The sequence below is a fragment of the Lynx canadensis genome, chromosome A2 (assembly GCF_007474595.2).
Source record: "Lynx canadensis isolate LIC74 chromosome A2, mLynCan4.pri.v2, whole genome shotgun sequence".
Lineage (NCBI taxonomy): Eukaryota > Metazoa > Chordata > Mammalia > Carnivora > Felidae > Lynx > Lynx canadensis.
This window is the reverse complement of record NC_044304.2, coordinates 25,005,149-25,027,549: the sequence shown is the minus strand read 5'-3', so window position 1 is coordinate 25,027,549 and position 22,401 is coordinate 25,005,149. Positions and strand designations below refer to the sequence as shown.

The following is a 22,401-nucleotide window of genomic DNA, read 5'->3' as shown; positions in this document are numbered from 1 at the left end:
AGCACACAGCCCACCATGGGGCTCGAACTCACAAGCTATGAGATCATGACCTGAGCTGAAGTCGGATGCTTACCCAACTGAGTCACCGAGGAGCCCCTCAGTTTTTTTTTTTCAAGAAACTTTGAGACAATTTTAATACATAAACACTTTGTTGTTGTTGTTGTTGTTGTTGTTGTTCCTGTAAAAATGCTAGTGGTACAGGTGTAACTAAAGCCTGCCTTGACCTCCAGCCAGTCTCCTGTTCCTCCTCAGAGGCAGCCATTTAAAAATAATGTCTTCTCAGTTGTCGGCATGTTCCTGGGCACAGGCCCTTTCTCTTGTACCCACATGGACGCTGGAACTGATCTGTGCAAAGCTGAGGGGGAGTGGCTGGGACCGGTGCACTGCTGTGTCCACGCCGGCCAGAGCACTGCTTGGTACCTGACCGTGGGGCGGGCCTCAAGGGGAGGGAGCACTTGGGCTGGAGCCACACACCACATCATATTCCAGGGACAGCAGGGCTGCTGGTGTCATTATCTCTGGTTCAGGTTAGTGGCTTCAGCAGCCCTCTGGGGTGGTGGCCTTGTTACCAGCCAAGGCCTCTGGGTCACAATTCTTGGCTGTCGAGGAAATGAGGTCATCTGGGGCAGGTGGCTTGGGACCTTGTGGTCACAGACCGAGTTGTCCAATCAGCCTTCAGCTCTGACGTTGGCTTTGACCCTGAGATTGGCAAGCAAAAAAATAAATGTATCCAACTCTCTCCCTATTCTGATAAAAGCCTGGAGGACAAACTCTGGCTATTGTTTACTGATAAATGTTTATAAAGCCCTCTGAATGCCAGGCATGATATAGAGCAAGGAATATGCAGAACTTTTGCAGATCTCTCCAGAGGCTGTGCCTTCTTTTGAGATCTGAGGCTGAAAAGATCTTATTTGGTGAAGAGTCTTGATTTGTTATTTGTGTCCTAGGGAGGGTTTTTTTTTTTCCCCTTAATATGTGTGTGTGTGTGTGTGTGTGTGTGTGTGTGGTCAAATATGTCATAGTGGTGTTTATTAAACACCAATAATATGCCTAACCTTGGCTTTGGGTTGGGCATCAGGGAAGCAGAGTAGGGTCTGGGTCAAAAGCATGGGCTCTGGAATCAGATTGCATGGATTCAAATCCCATCCTTCCTGTGATGAGCTTTGGGACCTTTAGCAAGTTAACTAGTCTTTCTGTGCCTCAGTTTCCTCTTATTCAAAAGAGGGATACTGATAGCACCCACTTCCCTGGGTGGGAGAAGAGGAAATGATACATTAGGAGCACTGAACGTGATGTGAAGTAGGTGCTCAATAAAGGCTGTTAATATTGGTAGTAGTTCTTAGTTAGCATAAGAAGTTCACATACAACAAAAGTTGAATGGACAAGACCTGATTTCTCTTGAGTTTGCAGTCTTTTGGGGGGAGATTAGATTAAGGCACTTGGTCCTATTAACAGTTAGTTTATGGCAATAGCAATTAAGTCCAAATGGTGTGGTTTGTATTACAAGTCCTACAGAAGCTGGGGGGAGCTCCTAGGAGGAGATGGGGCTTCCCGTGGTCATGTCACATGGGTGAAGGAGTGAGGAGAGACAGAGGAAGGAGCATGTGGCAGGTGGCAGGGAAACATTCCAGCCAGTCTGGTGGGCAGCAATTGTCAGGGTAGGGAGTGTTTAGGGGGCCAGCTGGGATCTGCTTCATCCAGAGGTAAAATTTGACATGTCCCTGTGGAGTGGAAATGGGGTGAGAGAGGCAGAGAAGCTAGTTTCTTTTCCTCCTCCTCTTTCTTAGTTATAAATGTCTTTATTGTATTTTCGTAACTATTGACCTGAAATTGTAGGATGCAAATTGTAGGGTGCATCGCCATGTTAATTGATAGAAAACCAAACTTGCAGCAACCTTATTTGTGGAGAGGTTTACTGAGAACTTGGGTGGGGTGGGGGGAAACTTTAAATAGGCACAATTAGTTGTTATAAAATTCTCAAAACTTGTTATTAAAGCATAACATGCCAGCAAAAAAGGGCATAGATCATAGATCATAACTGTAGCTTGATGGATTTTCACAAACTGAACACACGTGTGTAAGCAGCACCTAGATTAAGAAACAACCTTTGCCAGCACCCCAAAAGCCTCCTCATACTCCCTTCCAGCCACTGCTCCCCCACTACAACCACCATGCTGACTTCTGACAGCATGGGATAGATTTACCTGGTTCTGGGATTTCTGCAGACAGACTCATATGGCAGACACTCTTGTGTTTGGTGTCTTTGGCTCAGAATCTTCTCGTGAAGAGCCATCCTTGTTGCTACAAATAGTTGTAGCTCATCTGTTCTCATTGCTGCGAATTACCACCATTTATTTCATTCATTCTACTGATGAGGAGCACGGGCGTCGCTTCTGGTTTGGGGCTTGAGGTAGGCCCCTTGAAAGATGTCCATGACCTAATCCCTGGTCATAGGTACTGTTCACTGGTAATACCTGAGACTGAGTTACCCTACATGGCAAAGGGACCTAGCAAATGTAAGTCAAGGGTCATGACATAGGGATGATCCTGAATTATTTGGGTGGGACCATTGTAACAAGGATCCTTACAAGAGGGAAGCAGGAAAGTCCACTTCAGAGAATGAGACGTGAAAGTGGAAGCAGAGGTGAGAGAAGAGATTTGAAGATACTACATCGCTGTCTCTGAAATGGAGGAAGGGGCCATGAGCTGAGGAATGCGGGTGGTTTCTAGAAGCTGGAAAAGGCAAGGAATGGATTGTCCTCTAGAGCTTCCAGAAGGAATACAGCCCTGCTGACTCACTTTAGACCCATTTTTCTTACCTCCAGAACTATAAGATGATAAATCTGTGTTGTTCTATGCCACTAAGTTTGTGGCAATTTGTTACAACAGCAATAGGAAACTAATAGAGGGTTGTTATACATAATGCTACTGAGAACATTCTAGAAAACCTCTTGGTGCACATATGTACCTAAGAGGAAATGCAAGGATTGCCGCAGTCCTCAAAAGTGGTTGGACCCATTTGTGCTCCTACCAACCGCAAGAGTGAGAGCTCTGGTTGCTTTCAATCCTCACCAACACTTAGTGCCTCCTGAGGAGAGAGGTTTTTCAGTGAAAAATTAGCGGGGCTAGGTGTCCCAGGGATACAGTTGGGCTTGCAGGAGGTTGGTGCTGGTCAGTGCTGCTCCAGACAGCTGAGGAGAGGGATGAGGAAGTGGCAAGTGCCTGAGTTTCTAGCTGGGAAGAAGTAGAATTCATCTCCCATGGAAGTGACTTGGATGGGAAATACTGAATAATTTTAGGCGAATATAGAACTTTCCAGGCTGGCTCAGTCAGAAGAGCATGCGACTCTTGATCTTGGGGTCATGAGTTTGAGCCCCATGTTGGGTGTAGAGATTACTTAAAACTAATATCTTTTTTAAAAAATACAGAGCTTTCTAGCTTAAGAGTTAGGACACCACTTATCTTTGTAACTTTTTGATTAACCACGCTGAGTGGGGAGTGTCATGTAGAGGCAGAAAGCCTGTGCTGTTCAGCCAACTGCTCAGATTTGAAAACTGCCTTCATTGTAAGCCCTGTGACTTTAGGCCACAACCTCTCAGAGCTCCAGTTTTGCCATCTATAAAATGGGCATGGTCCTACCTACCCTGTGGGGCCACGGATGGATGAGAAGACTCTGTGTTTGAGCCCTGAGTTTACTGCCTGCACACAGGTGCTGAATCACAGGTAGCTGTGGTTATTAGGGATGGTGGTATTAAGCATATAAATTTCTTTTATAGAAGTTGGCAACCCTGGGTTCAGAGTGTTCACGGGGCTAAGTGGCTGTCTTGGGGGGGTGGGGGTCTGAGACTATCACACACTTGGTTGGCATCCAGGATGGGGGGTGTCAGGCTCATGGTCCACCCTTCTAGGGCTTTATAGAGACACCGTCTCCCACAGTACCCGCCCCCCCACCTTTTTGAAACTGCTTTTGAAACCATTCATCATTTGCTCATTCATTCATTCAGCCATAAATGAGCTTTATCATGCACATTATAATACACTGATTAGGGGCACAGGCTCCCAGATCAAATGCTTGGTTCAAGTCTCAATTTTATTTGCTGTTTGTATGGCATTTGGCCAAATCTTAATTTCTTTGTGCCCAGTCTCTGATTTGTTAAGTGAGGCAGTATCTGCCTCCTAGGGCTGATATGAGAAATTGATGAAATAATTCAAGACAGTGCCTGGCCTTGGGCACCCCTCAGTGCTAGGGTACAGTCAGGTGCTCCCAATCTCTGCCCTTAGCTACAGACAGAAGGGTGATGGTTTATCAGTGGTTGTCTACAGAATGCTTTCTCCAATACCAGGAGGGAAAACCTGAAACTCTGACCCAGAGCTAGCTCGTGGTCCCTTTGAAGGCAGGCTCTGACCTCTCACAGCTGCTTGGGAAACGTGGCTTTGAGGAGAGTTGGCATAATTTGAGGATGTAGGTGTTAACCCCCCTTGCAGCACTTACTGGGCTGTGGAATGGCTTGTACATTGAGTAGACGTGGCTTCCAGGCTGAACTGAGGTGGACCGAGGTGTTCACAGCGGCAGAGGCGACCCTGGTGTGGCATTCTTGCTTTCTTCCCTCTCCCTTCATGGTGGGGATCGTGGGGATGTGGTGGCCCCTCTGAGTCTCTGAGCCTATGTCTCACTACCCTTCCATCTCTCCTCATTCCAGGATCCACATCTTCCCTCTTGCCTTATTCCGGGCCCCTCTGTAATGCACATGCCTTAGCTGATGAAGTTAGCTCTGATGGAAGCCAGAGCAGTGGTCCCAGACAGGGATCCAGATGCTAAAAATATCTCATGGTGTGCTCTTTGTAAGTAACATAAAAGAGCAGCATTGGAGACTGTGGCTTTCCCCCCACACTGACTCTTTCCAATGCCTTGGGGTGCCAGAGTCCAAGGTATCTGGTCCTGCTCACCTGGATCTGAGAGTTTTTATCCTAATAGGGCTTTTTTTTTTTCTTCAAGATTTTATTTTTAAGTAATCTCTACACCCAGTGTGAGGCTCACACTTGTAACCCCGAGATCAAGAGTTACACGTTCCACCGACTGAGCCAGCTAGGCTCCCCACTAATGGTGCTTTGATCTGGGAAAAGGCCAGACTCATGGTGTGGCAGATGGAGGAGGCTGGGTGGGAGATTTGGCCAAGCAGATTTGTTGCTCAAGAGTCAAAACAGCTGATGCATCAGCATGGAAGATCACAGAAGATCACAGATGTCCAAATTACCTTGAACCCCAGGAGGCACAAGGTTGGAGACTGGTACGCCATCTTTCAATGTGGTGTGCACAGCGAGTCCTTCTAGTGTTGGAACTAATGACCATTTCTTTCTTTGGCTGACACCAAATGAAGCAGTAGGTTTGTGTTCAGGTCCATGCTGAAGAATGAGAATATGCCTTAATGCAAAATCCACTCCCCCTGCGTGGCGAGGAATGCAGTACCTGAGGCTGGAGATGGAACCTCAGTGTCCTCTCTCAGACTCACCTAGGGCCATGCTCAGGGTGTGGAAGAGTGAGTGGGCGGAATCCTCCACCCATTGGAATGTTCTTTCTCTGTCTCATCCCTGTGTCTCTCTTAGTTTCTGTTGCTTCCAAGGACATAGACTTGAATCCTTAAATGTGGTTATCATGTTCATTGGGATATTTTACCACTCCAAGTCGTCATTTTGTGAAGCAAAGCTCACAACTCACACTTGTGGATCCCAGTGTTCCTAATTCTGGCCACATGCTCTGCTCTTGACAGACTTCGCACTAGAAGGTATTACATGCTCATTAACATCTCTTCATCCATCTAACACTGATTAAGTACTACTTAAATTGCATGTGGTTTTACCAAAATTGTGACCAAAATAGTCTGGCAGCACCTGTCTCCATAGACATAACATGTTGTAAGCTCCAAATAACCAAACCCACCCTCAGAAGGGCCCCAAAGGGAATACTCAGTGCCAACTGGGATGAGCATTAACTAGCCATAAAAATAGAATCAAATAAAACAATGATGTAAAAAAAAAAAAATTTCTCACTAAGGTAGTAGTTAGAAGGTGAGAGGCTGACCGTGCTCCATGCAGTCAATCATAGGCCTAGGTGCCTTCTGTCTTGTCACTCCATTATTTCCAAATGCATGGTCATCATGTGCACAATCAGAGCTGAGTTAGCCAGTGGGAGCCAGTGGGAAGGGTGGATAAGGCATGCTCATGTCTTAAGACCTATATGGGGAAATGGCACCTTTCCTCTCTGATTCCATTGGGAACTCAATGGAATTGGGAACTCAGTGCCACACCTACCTGCAAGGATGCTGGGAAATGTAGTCCCTGATAAAACTCAAATAACTATGGAAGAAAGGGAGAATGGATTTTAATGGATACTGGGCAGCCTTTGACATATCCCCCTTGTATGTATTTAATGTAACTGTCTGTGCATTTATAACAGAAATATGTCCAGGTTCTAAACATTGGGTTGTTTTGTTTTTTTCAGAAAGAAGACCTGGCCTGGCCATGCTGTGTCTATGGACAGTTCCACAGTAATGAATCAGTGCATCTTCAGAGGGATGGAAGAAAACAAAGAAAGGTAAAAATATCTTTAAAAATTAAGATTTAAAAAATTCTCACAGGCACCAATTAAATGCAATGTAGGCTTTCATCTAAGTCTGTATAAGTCAGTGGAGGGCATCAAGAATTGGAGATAGTAGAATTTCATGTGTCCCCTTTTCATATCTCCAATTTCTGACACCAGAGGAGGATACCTTTGTTAAGTATGAGGGAATTTTTCTAAGAATTAGAAGGAAGAGTTGGTATAAATAGAACTAATGAGGTATAGAATTAAATACTGGATTCTGAGAACTATGGACACTTGCTCAGATGAGCTGTGTCTGTATGTGTGGGTGGCCTGTCCTGGAGGGAGGCAAAGACAGCCCCTTAGCTCTTGGCAGCTATGTCTTTCTCTCTCTCTCCCTCCTCTTTTTCTCCTTAAAAAATAAATGTATTCATTTAATTTTATTTTAGTGCCCAAGAGATGCATAGATACATTTTTTTCTTAGTTAAAAATAGGTGACACACCCTGCCTGGTTTCATTGCCAGCCTCCCCATCCCACACCTGCCTTTCCCAGAAGTAACTACTGTGACCTCCTTTTGTACATTTCCTTCCAGAACTTTTTCTAGGTGCTTATATACGTAGAAAAAGTCATTCCTTCCTTCCTTTTTTCTTTTCTTTCTTCCTTTCTCCCTTCCTTCCTTCCTTCCTCCCTCCCTCCCTCCCTCCCTCCCTCCCTCCCTCCCTTCCTTCCTTCCTTCCTTCCTTCCTGATATAGGTTGTCATGCTATGCATGTTGGTCTATTTTGTAACGTTTTTTAAAAATTCAATAATATGCCTTAAAATGTTTTCAAGACTGTGTATGAGAATCTACTTTGTTTTTTGTTTTTTGTTTTGGTTTTTTGAGAGAGTGCACACACATGCACAAGCAGGGGAAGGGCAGAGAGAAAAGGAGAGAGAGAACCCCAAGTGAGCTCCATGCTCACTACAGAGCCCAACACGGGGCTTGATCCCACCACTGTGACATCATGGCCTGAGCTGAAATCAAGAGTTGGATGCTCAACTGACTGAGCTACCCAGGTGCCCCTACCTTGTTTTTGTCTATCACAAAATGAATAGTGTATTCATGGTATAAGAATCCACTGTTTATTGAGCCATGTTCCTGTGAGTGGTGGGTAGGTGGGTCCCATTGTTTGCCCTTATATCAGTGTTGGGGGGCACTTTCTGGTGTGTGCTTCCTGCACAAAGGCGTGGATAGTTCTCTTAGGAGGTTACCGAGGAGTGGAGTTGTCGTGCCATCCTGTGTGTACATTTAAGATCTTACTAAAGATTTCCAAGTCATTCTCTAAAGACCATTTGTCAATAGGGTGCCAGATTTCCTGTTTGCCTGCCCTCCCACTGCCCCTCAGCTCTTCATGCTCCTTTATTTTTGCTGGTATGTTGAGTGAACAATGGTATCTCTCCATAGTTGTCATTTCCTCTCCCTTCTCTGGGGAAGTTCATCTCCTTGGGTCTCTCTGTTACCTGGTTTCATCTCCCAATGGCACATGGAGAGCCTATACTCACAGGGGTCTTGTGACCTCTCCTGAGGCCCAGGACATCTGGGCAGCCCTGATCCCATCCAGAAGAGGGCACCACTTTGTTTTCCCTTCTGAAAAGTATCTAAACATGCTTCTCCAGGGGAGTGTATCAGGATTACCTGCTTCTCTTTTGACTCCTGGTTTTGAAGAGACTTTGGTTGGATTTTCCTACTTCAGGTGGCTCCTTCCACCGCCCACTGTCACCACCATCATCATTGGCAACCATCTGAGTTTATGGTATGTGTCAGGCTCTGTGTGGGTCACTGGGCTGACATAGCTCATTTAATTCTCACATGGCCCCGTAAGATAGGAAGTTGTGTTATTACCTTCATTGTGGCCACTAGGCAACATTAAGACAAAAATTCATTCAAAACCAACCCAAACCACAAAAACTACCTTGCCACGGAGCCCCAGCTCCTAGCATTGCCCTCACTTGCAATGGCAAACAGACCCATGTTAACTTCTCCTCGAGGACGTAGCTGTGGGGCCATCAGGCCCATGTTTGTAGTTGCCTTGGTTGCTACTCTGCATCCATGGTCTTCCTGGAGGAGAGGTGGGAGCTGAGAGTTTGGTTTTGGGTTTTGTCTCCAGCTGGTATGTGAGCACAGTCTCCTTCAGATCACTAACTAGCCCCTTTGCTCTGGGATATCGTTGGGGGTGGCAGCCTCACCTGAGTTTGTCCAAAATGCTTCTCTGGAAAGGGGTTTTCCAGGGTGAGAAAACAGAATTCAACCAAGTAAATTTGAAGATCGAATTGGCTTTTATTATGTGATTCATGAACTGGGCAGTATCTCACATACCAAGTAGAAAGGAGCTTGGACGAGGTGTACAGAATGGAAAGTTTTTATAGGAAGGAGGGTGGGGCAAGGAAATTATTAGCAAAAGAAAGATTGTTTCAGGCCAAGACACCTTTTTAGGGTCAGGGAGGGAACAGCAGGGTTTTAACCTTGCAGATAACCTGACTAATGCTGCTTAGAAAATTTTCAGGTTGACTTGTAAAAAGGTCACATTCCTGGGATAGGTTGAAACTCTAATGAAGTCTTGGTTTGCTGGTGTGGGGGGAAATGACTTCAATTTGGGCTTGTTTTTATTATTATTATTATTATTATTATTATTATTATTATTATTAAGTTTATTTATTTATTTATTTAAGTCCTCTCTATCCCCAACATGGGGCTTGAACTCATGATCCGGAGATCAAGAGTTGCACACTCCTCTGACTGAGCCAGCCAGGCACCTGGGCTTGTTTTTTGTTTTTTTTGTTTTAACAACAGGTTGAGCATATTTATCATGGGGGTAAATCTGCTTTATTAGGATAAATACACCCACTGAGCTATGGAGGGAGATGTGTCACTCACCCCCACAGACCTGATCAGTCACCCTACTCTAAAATTGTAATCTTAGGGGCGCCTGGGTGGCTCAGTCGGTTAAGCATCCAACTTCGGCTCAGGTCATGATCTTGCAGTTTGTGAATTGGAGCCCCTTATCGGGCTCTGTGCTGACAGCTCAGAGCCTGGAGCCTGCTTTGGGTTCTGTGTTTCCCTCTCTTCTTCTGCTCCTCCCCTGTTCACACACACACACACACACACACACACACACACACACACACACACACTCTCTCTCTCTCTCTCTCTCTCTCTCTCTTTCTCTCTCTCTCTCTCTCTCAAAAATAAACATTAAAAACATTAAAAACTAAATACGTAAATAAAATTGTAACTTTAGATCTCATTCTAAAAGCAGGCAGTATGCAATTCCAGAGGGCTTCCTGAGGCCCTCCTCCCATTATGTTTCAGAGACAAGCAAATTTAGACCTGGAAGATCCTCGGCTCCTTATTACCATTTCTTGCTTCTTCATCAACAGTTTTAAGCCATCAGGCCTAGGGTGATGATGTTATTGTTCAAGTTCACACAGACAAGCCTCTGTCTCAGGTCTTAGGGTCTGGCTCTGGCTCTGGCTCTTTGTACATCACAGCTACCTCTCATGTCATTATTAGAACACTGATCACACTTGTTCCAAAAATTGAGCTTATTAGCAGATAATGCCTTGAAGGAAACTTGCCCATTGATCATTCGATTATTCGTTCAGTGGGCATTTATTGAATACTACCTGTGTACCTGAGACAAAAAGATGGGTAAGACGAGTTGTTAGAGAATTCAGAGTTGGGGGGGGGTTGGCAGGAGGTAGTCACACACATGATAAGCAATGGTTAAGTAGAAAAGTGATTCTTCATTGGTCAGTGGGGATAATAGTGTCTCCTGCACTGGTTTGCTGGGACATGTCCTGAGTTAATTATAGTAAAGCACCTAACATATAGTAAGCACCCAATAAAGGTGACTGTTTTCATTTTTGTTGTTTATTTTTTTAAATTTCTTTCTAATGTTTATTGTTCTGAGAGAGAGAGAGAGAGAGAGAGAGAGCGTGAGCGCACGGGGGAGGGGCAGAGAGAGAGGGAGACACAGAATCTGAAGCAGGTCCCAGGCTCTGAGCTGTCAGCACAGAACCCAACGTGGGGCTTGACATTTTAGAAATGATAATCAGTCGACACTATTTCTCATCCTAAATGTGTTCATCTTTTTAGTGTCTGCCTTACCTATTGGACTGTGAATTCCATAGGACCAAATCTCCCCTATCATTTACCCAGTGTGTGGCACACAGTAGGTGCCCACTAGTATTTCTGGACTGATGAGTTATGGGGTGGAATAGTGACAAGGGGTAGACCCTGGGTCCCTGAGGTGAGGTGAGGTGCTGTGACAAAGGCGGCCAGAGAGAAGGACCTCAGCTCACCTGGGGCCACCCCCACTTTTCCGAGGAGAGTGGCTCCAGGCCCTGCCTACAGACCACAATTCCTTCTGCGGGGACACAGTTTTTGCTCCTGAGCTTTGTGGCCATTCTGTCTTTTTCGTCTAGTGACTTTTTTGAGGAGACCTCATCTCACAGCCTTTATTGACTGAGCAACCATGAGTCACTACATCTAGCTCTAGCTGCTAACTCACTAGAACACAGGATTTCTAGAAGATTAAGCCCCTGGGGAGTTCAGTTTTCTGCTGCCATCAGTGACTGTGCCTCAGTTTCCTCAGCTGTGCAGCAGTGGAGTTAGGCAGGTGGAATTTCTGATGTTCAAAGAGGAAAATTTTGAGGGGAGAAGTCCTTACTCTTCTTGTAAATCCATCCTATAAATGGACCTGTGGGGAAATGGGTGGGTGGATGGCACTTAACCCATGCTGGAGAAATGGAGAGGTTTAAGTTCATTCATTTGCTCATTCATCCATTCACTCATTCATTCATTTATTCAGTCAGTCAACATCCCTTTGGGATGTTGCTCTATGGGAAAATGCTCAGATAAGGAATTATTAAGGCCTTTCACTCTCAGATTAGACAAATGCATGTCTCTTTATGAAAATAAAGATCCTCTCTGGCTCACTCCTTTATTTTAGTGTCTTGAGCACCTCCTTTGTGCCAGCTCTGCTAGACTTTACTCTCCTGGAAGGCTGGCCTCATCTGGTGCAGGGACACCCACACCTGGCTCAGGGTCCAGTGCACAGGGAGCAGCTTCAGTTGACTGAACTGGATAGAAAACAGTAGTTTTTAGATGGTGATTAGTAATTTTTAGACATGAAGGGCTGAATCCAACACTGAGATTTGCCCCAGAGTGGTGTTCTGTTTCACGCTCGGGGTGACTGATTTGTCGCATGCTCAAGAGCCCTCACCTGTAGACAGCTTAGTGCTGCTGCCTGTTGTTAGTTGTTCTCTTGATCCCTTATCAGCGTGCATCTTGTCCTTAGGCTGGAGCTGTTTCGGTCGCTGATTTTTATTAGTTCTTTGTCCACTGCCCACAGGGCTGTGTGGGGCCCTGCTGTACTTCCTCTAGAAATTCAGCTGCTGACCTTGAGAAGCTGGAAACCCAGCAAAAGGGAGGGTATCATTTCTCCTGACCTGAGGTTCTAGCCTTATCTCTTGGACTCAGAAGCCCGGTAACCTTGGGCAAGGTGCTTTACCTCCCCAAGTTGTCTTCTTAGAGGTCCCCTCAGTAACCTATAGTCTCCTCATTAGAATATTATTTCTTCCAAGCATCAGTAGGCTTTGCAGGGAACAATGGGGCTTGCTGCCAAACTTTATTTGGGTATTGCTGACTTAAGCTCAGATAAATGTGGCCTTTCTCGCAGGACCCAACAGAGCTAGTGTGCATGGAGGGGCCTCTCAGGAGAGGGTAGAGTGTGTAGCCTTCCTCATCTGCTGTTGCATAGGTCACACTGGGGATGTGCTGGGTTGGGAAATCTTGAAGTTTCCTCCCAGAGCTTCAGCGATGTGCATAGGACAGAAAGGCAAAGTAACCAAGAACACAGATGTTGGATTTTGAATGGTATAGCACTTTTTTTTTCCATTAGGAACTTTAGTTTTTGGTTTTTTTTTTTTTAGTGTTTAGTTTTCGAGAGAGAGAGAGAGGGTGTGTGTGCACAGGCTGGGGGGAAGGGGCAGAGAGAGGGGACAGAGGATCTGAAGCAGACTCTAAGCTGACAGCAGAGAGCCCGGTGCAGGGCTCGAACCCATGAACCAAACGGCGAGATCATGACATGAACCAAGTCAGGAACTGAACCGACTGAGCCACCCAGGCTCCCCTCCGTTAGGAACTTTATAATAGTATAGTAGGCAAAAGGTAGAACAAATCTTCCAACCCCTATTATAAGCCTCCTGGCGAGTGAGTTGAGGGTAAGTAGGAGGCTCAGGCATCTTCAAAAAGGTTTTCATTCAAGCAGAAACTCTCCCTCCCATGCAAAAAGCCCTAGATGCAAGTTAAAAAAATGTTGTGCAAGCACTGCTCTCTTCCTGGCTCTGTGACCTTGGGGGTGTCTCTTTGCTTTTCAGATTCTTCTCTGGCTTAAAAGAAAGAGGTTGGTTGGTGAGTTTCCTTTCAAGCCTAAAATTTTCAGCATGTTGTTTAAAACAACTATAAGCCCCATGGGGTCCCTGGGTAGCTCATTTGGTTAAGCATCTGACTTCAGCTCAGGTCATGATCTCACGGTCCCTGAGTTCTAGCCCTGCTTCGGGCTCTGTGCTATCAGTTCAGAGCCTGGAGCCTGCTTCAGATTTTGCATCTCCCTTTCTCTCTGCCCCTCCCCTGCTCACGCTCTCTCTATATCAAAAAATGAATAAACGTTAAAAAAATTAAAAAAAAAATAAAACAACTATAAGCCCCATGAGGGCAGATGGGGTCTGTGTGTCTTCTTCTCACTGACTTCTCCGGGCAGTGCCTGGGATGTAAACATTTGTTGAACAAATGTGAAAACAGAATAGGCCCCTTATTCCATTCATTGGCATAATCCCGCAGACAGCTTACTTGGTTATTGCTAAAGTAATTTAGCGAGTGCATGTGATATTATTTGAGACACATGAAGACCCCTTGAGGGAGACGATGTTATTTGACAGATGAGGAACTGAGATTTTGAGAAGTCAGGGGCTGGACTGTGGTCCTCTAGCAAGGGATGGAAGAGCCAAGACAAGACTCAGGCTCCTGAACCTTAAGTTCTGTGTTGTTGCTTTCCTGTGACTATCCCTAACATATGTTGATTTCTCAAAGAAACCAGCCAGCGATTATTTGAGTATCTTTCATGTGCTCAGCACTCCATCAGGCATTCTGGGGGGATATAGTCAGATGTGGACCTTGCTTACAGTAAAGAAGGAGAGATAAATAATAGAACACAAGAAGGGCATGAAGAAGGGCCTAGCAAGATCTAACATATAGTGAGTACTTGGAAAATCTCTAAAAACACTCAAACTGGAGGGCATTTGAATGGGCAAAGCACTCCGTGGTGTTCCAAGAAATGCAATTCATGGAACACAGCAGGTAGGAAAAGAGAGGCTTTGAGAGTTTTGGTCTGTGGCCCCCACTCATCTGGCAGAGGAAGCTGAACCAGCCCCCACTCTGTGGAAGGATGGATCTTGGGTGAAAAGCAGCACCCGTCCTGATGCTGAGCCTTTGCTGGGTGGAGACCAGGTGCAGCAATCTCCCTTCTGGGGAATCCATAGAAAATTCCTTCCAGGCAAGAGCCTGGCACTTTCCCTGGAGATGAATCAACCTTTTCAACAACAAGGATGGTGAATTGGGTTTGGAGAGCTGGGGAGGCCACAGATGGTGGTGTGTAGCCTTAATGGAAATTATCAAGAATTATCAAGATACATTTATGAGGTGCTGGTTTTGTTTGGGAGTTCTGCTAGGGTGTGGATAGGGAGAGTCTTGAGGCTTGTGTTCTGTAGGTGGGAGGAGAGCATGAGAACTCGGGGTAAGGCTTCCCCAAAGATTACTGCTGGGACTGTAGCTGAATGTGGCTTTGTCCCACCTGTGTGTGGTGTTGTGGGTGCCGTGTGTAGCCCGAGCAGCAGCCAGCGTCTTCCTCAAGGATGGGTATTGATGGAGGCTCAATGCCAGGCACTGTGCTGGACTCAGGGATATACCTCTGGCTAGGACAGGCAGGAGCCGGATAACATCTAACAGGGTCCCTTCCCTGGAGTGGTTTTTTTTTTTTTTTTAATTTTTTAAATGTTTATTTATTTTTGAGAGAGAGAGAGAGAGAGAGAGAGAGCGAGCGAGCAGGGGAGGGGCAGAGAGAGGGAGACACAGAGTCCGAAGCAGGCTTCAGGCTCTGAGCGGGCTTCAGGCTCTGAGCTGTCAGCACAGAGCCAGACATGGGACTCGAACTCACAGACCGTGAGATCACGACTAAGTTGGTTGCTTAACCGATTGAGCCACCCAGGTGCCCCCACCCCCGGAATGTTTTGTAGTTTAGTTTAGGTTTTATAAGGGCTGGGCACTAAACAGGAAGCAGAAACAGGAGTACAAGAAGGAATGTGTTTTAGAAAAATAACTTTTCTTGTTTGGTTTTGTTTTGTTTTCTGTATGTAGGAAAGCTATTGGTTAATAATTTATTGTATTATTGTTGACTAATATTGTAAAATTGTCCTATTGGTTCTAATAGTTTTTTAGATATTATTATTATTATTATTATTTTGTGTGTGTGTGAGGAGGGATTTTTTCAGGCACATAATCACATCTTCTGCAAGTTAATTGTATTTTGCTTCTTCTTCCTTCCCAATTGGTAAAGCTTTGTTTGTTTGTTTATTGGTCTAATTAGATTGGCAAATGCTTTCTGCATAATGTTAAACAATGACTATATTTCAGGTAATTTTTTTACCTTATACTGACATCAGTGGGAGTGCTGGCTCTCAGTTTGAGCTGTATATTTCTTGAGAAAGTTCCTCTCTGTTCCTATTTTGTTAAAGAGTCAGGAATAAATGTTGAAATTTAACAAGATTGACATCTAAAAAGACATATGTGTTTTTCCTTTTGGTCCTGTTAATGAGGTAAATTGTACTGACATATTTCCTAATATTGACCCATCCTTGCATTCCCGGAGTGAGCCACATCTGGTTGTGCTCTGTCTCTCTTTTAATTAAAAAAGTATGTCAAAGGACACCTGGGTGGTTCAGTTGGTTAAGTGTCTGACTCTTGGTTTCAGCTCAGGTTATGATCGCACAGTTTGTGGGATCGAGTTCCATGTGGGACTTTGCACCAATAGTATGGCAGACTGTTGGGATTCTCCTTTTCCCTTTCTCTATGCCCCACCCCCCTCAAAATATATAAACAAACTTAAAAAAAAAGTATTTTGAGCTACTTGCCATAATTTGCATTATTGCCCCATGGAGATGCAGTGGTTTAGAGTAACGCCAACAGAATAGCTTTACTTCAGTTTGAGACGTCAGAAACTAGAGTCATGAATAAATCATTAGTTCATTAGGCCAATATACCACTACTGAATGTTAATATGTGCACTGCTGGATGGATGGCCTTCAGTGTCCCTTATAACTAGGAGTTCTTGTGATTGTATGCAGTGGTTCCATTCAGTCAGGATTTGTTATTGTTGCAAGTGACAGAAACAAAATTCAGTCTGGATTAAGGGAATATGGGGTTCCTATGAATGGGTGGCCCAACAGTATGTAGCTTCAGGCATGGCCGGATCCAGGGGCTCAGAGTTATTAGGTTTTGGTTTCACTCTTTACTTCCCTTGGCTCCACTTTCTTCTGTATTGGCTTCATTCCCAGGAAGGTTCCTTCACAGGATACTTCCCAGAAGCTACAGGCTGATATTGTCCCACAGCTGTGGAGAGTTTATCATTCCCACTTGTTCCAATAGGACTTCCCAAGTAGACTCATATTTGTTCCACTTGGGACACATGCTATCTCTGGAACTCAAGGGTGGGGGGATAAGATCAGCCTCACCTGGACCCATGGACGGAGAGGGGGGAAAAGGTGGTTCCCCCAATGGGAAAGCCAAGTGCAGTTACCCACAGACAGGCAATCAGAGGCACAGTGGCAGAAACCCCCAATGTTTGTGCCATCGGGGCCAGTGATCCCCTTTCTTTTGTGGTCTTTGCTGTCCTTTTTCACAGGTAGGAGGGATGGCTACAAGGGGCTGTGATTCCTTACCCAACCCTAGGGCCCAGCAAGTCAGTGACAGAGCCAGGATTCTAAGTCCCTACCTGAAATTCTAGGCCTTACTTGTTCTACTGAATTACACATAGAAACAGGAGTAGAGTTAAAAGTGTTAGCTGGGCACTTTGAGATTTGATTGTTAAATGAAGGATTTCCCTGGGTCTGCTCTCACTCCTGGCCCACTCACTGAACATAATAATTCATCTTGGTGATTTTCGTCCCCTCTCTATGACGAACTTAGAAGGTAGACAATTTTAAAGGGGTGTCTTTGATGGGATGTTAAGTATTTTATGTGGAGTGTGTATAGTAACAAAGTTTTAATTTGGCAGAATCTTGCCTGGTCTGATTTGTCATCTCTTCAAATATATTTTTTTTTAAGCTTTATTTTATGTACGGTGTGTATCAAATTAAAGGCAAAGCTCAGTGAGTTTCTACCTGTGTTCCTACCCCTCAGATCAAGGGTCAATACTTGTTCAAACACTCTTTACTAGCTTCTTCCCAGACGCCCTGCTTTGCCCCAGTCCCTGCCTCCTCCCAGAAGACCTGTCCCTTCCTCACCACTGTCTGGTCTCAGGCTGTGCCTAAAAACTCTCTCCTGGCTATACTGGCCTGCATTCAAGGACAGAATTAGGAACCTGGTCCTGAGGAGTTGTGTCGGGAGAGAAGAGGGAAGTTACTGTCCATGGAGGACAAACACAGAGCCCCCCCATGCTCTACATGGTCGTGAATGCACATTGTCCAGTTAGAGTATTAGAAGGCCCCCTTGCTCTCTTGCTCCTCCTTCACAGACAAGGAAACCGAGGCCTCAAGGGAGGTGGGATTTGCCAAAGGTCACGGGCTGCTGCAGGTTCAAGGCCAGATGGTCCATGGCTATAGTCCAGCCATCCACTGTGGTCTCACCCTCATTTCATGATACTCTTGATTTTTTTTTTCCTGGAAAATCTTGAAACTCTGTGAAAGATGATATATATAGTAGAAAGAATGTACATGCTGGTAACAGGCATTCTTGGGTTCAAATCCCTGCTCTGTTTTATAACCTTGGGTAAGGCTGTTAATCTTCCTGAATCTCAGTGTCTTTATCTATAGATGAGATCGTATTAATACCAACCTTGTAGGGTGGTCATGAGGTTTAAATAAGATGACAGGTAGCACATACTCATCACATTGTTTGGTACATGTGATTTTTATATTTGAAAAGCCAGTTTATAGCATCACTTGGGGGGAGGGTGAGAAGTGACCTAAAAGTAAGCTGAAAAATCACAACACCCCCCCCCAAATATGAACACGTTAGCATGACTATAATTTTACAGTTCTGAATCGGTTTAGTAATAATGATAGCATGGTATTTAAGAACACAGGCTCTGGAGATGGACTGCCTTGGTTCAAATCCTGATTGTTGTGTGGTGTAACCTTGGGTATATTACTTAACCTCTCTGGGCTATAGTTTCCTTGAATGTAAAGTGAGGCTAATAATAGGACCTACCTTATAGGGTAGCTCTGAGGACTAAATGAGATAACGAGTAAAATACACTTCCTTAGCCTAGTACCTCAGTTGGTGTGTAATAAATGTGACTTATTATTACTGCCAACAAATTGATATCCACACTTCTCTTTGGTCTTTAAAACCATTGGTGGAAGTTTGCCTTGGTTTCCAGTTTGCACTTTCTTTGTGCTGGTGTGTCACTGAAAGCTCTTTACTCACGTTTGAGTCAGTGATGGGCTTCGGGAAGAGAAGAGTGACTGTTTGGGCAGCAGCATCCTCTAGAAGTTACAGGAGGAGGTCGGCCCTTAGAGAAGAGTGAATGGACCACTCTCCTGGGTTGAGCGTTTTGTCTGTTGGGGACAATGTGTGGCTTTCACAGGCGACTCATACTTGGGCAGCAGTGACCACTCCATGGGAAAAGCGGAATGGAGTTCAACCCCACATGTGCTGGGAGGGTGTCTGGGTTGGGAGCTGGTGGTGCTGGGGAGGGCTCATTTCTCTGAGGACCAGGGAGTCAACTCAGCTAGCAGTGGGTCAGGCTGAGCAACCGAAAGGATGTGAGAAAATAAAAGGTGCTAGTTTGGCGGGCTCAGCCTTTTTTATTTTGAAAAACGCTCCTTTCAGCTCTGAATTGGCCCCTTGAGCTGTAAGGAACAGTGCCAGTTAACCCACATTTAATTGGAAACTGGGTTAGGGGACATTCTCTCCGCCCCCCCCCCCCCCCCCAGAGCATGTCCTGTGTGTTGGACCCCTTCCAGTGGCTGGTACAGTAACGGCCATTGACACGGCCCTGGCTGTCTGGATGCTGGAATCAGCTGGGTGAATATACATCCCTCTCCTTCCACATCCGCCAACTCTCTCCTAATTGCATTTGCCAGAGCTGCAGAGAATGTAGACTTTCCCTTTGATTTTCCTAAAGATCAATCTCCTTTGTTTTTCTTTGTCTATCTCTGCTGTTTGGGAAATACCTCGATGCATCCTCATTGTTAGGTTTTAATTTTCCTCTTCAGTGGAAGCTTTTCCTCTCCTGGGTAAAATTATGCGGATTTTCTTTCGTCTGGTCAACCCCCACCCCCTCTACTGTGTGTGTGTGTGTGTGTGTGTGTGTGTGTGTGTGTGTGTGAGAAAGCTTCCCTCTCTCCCTCCTCCTGGGCCTCACAGTGCCTTGTTTTGGGGGGCTGGGACCTAGTAGACAGTGATACAGTGACTCCCTTGTCTGCTGGGTTCCCACCAGCTGATGAGCAAGGTCATTTTCATACTCCTGACACCTGCTTATCAAAACCGCCAGCTGCCGTCCACAAAGATGCCCCCTCCCCCACACTGGGGAAAGACAAGATAAGAATAAACCAGGAAGGGACCAAGAGCCAGAGAATGAAGGACAGTATCCACCTACAGTTAAGGCGCGGATGGGCATTTGATTGGACAGCTGGGCTCTGTAGGCTCTGGATTGATATAAATGCCCCACCATAATGGTTTGAATTGGAAGAAGTTTTTTAAATAAACAACAAGATATTTGTGCACACTTATGTGATTTTATCCCTTTTTTTCTTGTTCTCGTGATCAACTTGACTTTTTAGAAAGCAGTTTTACAGCATCCTTCTGCCTCTTATCATTTGAAAATGCTATTATGATTACAGAAGCTCTGTATCATGAAATACATAAATTGGCTGGTAGGATTTCAATGGAGGTAACGAATGGCTAAGAGACAGTATGTGTGAACCAGTGTGTTCTTCTCTTCCTTTTATGGGTGTGGTGCCATCAGGGGTCCTCCATCTGGATGGTCTGCTCTGAGCTTTCTGGTGGATCCTGAGGACCGGCCCAGGTGGGCCCCCTTCCCTGTGGTCTCTGGAGCTGTATACTGATGGGTAGCTGTCTCGGTCTGTGAGAGCTGGCTATCTGGGGATTGGAAATCAAAAGAGCTCACCATGCCTAAAGCTCCTTGGGGGTTGGTGGACAAGACCTTTCTTACCACCAAACACACTATGGTCTTAAAAATGGAGTAAGGGTGGTAGAATGTCTGGGGCTTTGGGTAGGGGTGGGTCCACATTTGAGGAGTCTGAAACATAGAATCTGGGGGCTTCTTCAAGAAAAAGAATTTAAAAATATCCTTTTCCAAATTTTATAAAAACACAAGACCATATGGGTACCGTTCTAAGGAGGGGCTTCAGCTTCATTAGCTTCCTGCTCTATCCAGTTTGGGCTGTGTGGCAAAACAAGCAGAGACACGTTGTGAGGAGAAATTGAAGTGAGGAAGCAAGAGGTCCATCTTAGGGCAGGTTAGAAAAGGGGTATAGTGAGTGTTTCCATGTGCCTACTCACAGCTATTCAACTCTACAGGTGTAGCAAAAAGCAGGCTCCATCATTTATGAACGTATGTGGCTGTGTTTCAACAAAACTTTATTTACACAAACAGGCAGGCCATAGTTTGTCAACTTCTGGTCTAGATAATTAATAATTTAAGACTGTTTGGTAAATTTTTTGCTAAAAAGTAGTAAGTTAAAAAGACCAATTTTATAAATTTTTGCTTTTATAAGGTTAATTTTTGTTATATTATTAACTATTAATTTGTGTTGATTGTAAAAACTTTGAGAAGTTTAGAAAAATATAAAAAGGAAGTAAAATAATCACGTGTAATTCTACCACTCACCACTAAATACTGTTAATCAGTGAATATTGCAGGAGATTTCTTTCTTGCATTCGTAAGCATATGCATACACACTGATTATTTTAATTAAAATTATACTGTTTATCAGCTTGGTTTCTGGTTTTCTTCTAGAATATGGAGGTCCAGGTGGTGATGGAAGTGGTATAATTTTGGAAGAGAGTGCTGTTGTGGTTAAGATCACCCACAAAGAGGGCCTCATTCTTGACCAGGCACAGGTTAAGTGCTCAATAGATGTTTGCCATTATTGTTGTTGTTGTTATTATTATTATTATGATTGTTATTATTATGGTTGTGGTTGTGTTGTTGTAGGGATTGTAGCAGTTCTGGGTTGTGAGGCAGGTCGTGGAGCTGTTGCTCTGTGACCATCATCAATCCCATCTATCCTGGCATAGCTTGATGGGAGCAGTGATGTCCCAAGCCCATTGAGTTCCCTTAGAACACACTGTCACAAGGGACATTGTGTCACAAGGGACAACACACTCCACAAGGGAGTCGCATCCTCAGTGGGTCCATGCAGGACCCAGGGGCAATCTGTGCTCACCAGCCACTCTGAGACATCACCCCCCTCCACCTAGCCAGACCCCACTTCTTTCCACCCCATCTCCTTTAGCCTCAGTGCCAATCAGAGGCTTTTGCAATCCTTGAGTGGGGACAATGACAGAGCAAGACCTATGACTGACAAAGCACTTGTCAAAACCAGGTCTCATTGAGACCAGCAGAGCCCTCTCAGGATCATTCCGTTGTACAGGTGAGGAAACCAAAGTCCAAGGTCACACAAGGTAAATTCACGATAGTGTTGGGAGACCTTTCATTTTGAGGTCAAACCCTCACTGCCCACTTTGCTTTGGTTTAGATCTAGATTTCTCAGCCTTGACATGACTATCTTTGTGGGCAGGACAGTAATTCTTTGTTGTGGGGGCTGGTCTGTGCATTGTAGGGTGTTTAGTGGCATTTTTAGCCTGTACCCCCTAGATGCCACCAATACACCTTCCCCCAACTTGTGACATCCAAAAATGTCTCCACACACTGCTGAATGTCGCCTGGGGGCAATGGAGGAGGCACTATTGCCTGCGGGTGGGTGGGGTTGAGAGCGCCTCAGTATCAGATGTGAACTGCTGTCCTTAGTGTGTCCAGATGGGGGTTCTTCAGGGAGTTCCCTTTTGGGGCAGGAAAAGTGAGCTTCTTGTTTGAGAGCTTGTGCTCAGAACCAGTATGTCCATGTAAGCTATAGGTGGTTTGACTACCTCCTGATGCCTAAAGGCCATTTGTTCAGCTGTGCTTCTATTTCTTCATTAGGCTGCACGCCTCCCTGCTTTATTAAATAGGGCACACCGACCCCAGTTTTGCTTTTCCTCCTTGACTTTCTATGTTGCCAGCTTGCAAGTTTATGATGGCACCTGCTTGTAGCGATGTGCCCCGTGACCAGGGATGGGAACAGAAACCTTGTCCCTGGTGCTAAATCCTGCTTTGAAATTTCCCTTTGGTCACCTTCCTGGAGATCCAGCGTCACCTGTTAGTACCCTCCTCTTTTGCTCAAATTTTGCTGCTTCTAATCTTTTCTTCCTGAGTTTAGTGGAGTTTGTGTAAATTAAGAGTCGTGAGTGAGGGCCCAAACATCTCTTCCTTGGAATTAAG

The 22,401-nt window shown here is 45.1% G+C and overlaps 1 protein-coding gene across 1 annotated transcript in view; it reads left to right on the top strand.

The window, feature by feature from the left end:
• The first annotated feature begins 6,503 nt into the window (after positions 1–6,503).
• ARHGEF3 (Rho guanine nucleotide exchange factor 3) overlaps positions 6,504–22,401 on the top strand; it is a 269,708-nt gene continuing 253,810 nt past the window's right edge. The window contains exon 1 of the mRNA XM_032592322.1: positions 6,504–6,592. Coding sequence (XP_032448213.1) covers positions 6,531–6,592 — 62 coding nt within the window. The 5' untranslated portion in view covers positions 6,504–6,530. The remainder of the gene's footprint in view (positions 6,593–22,401) is intronic.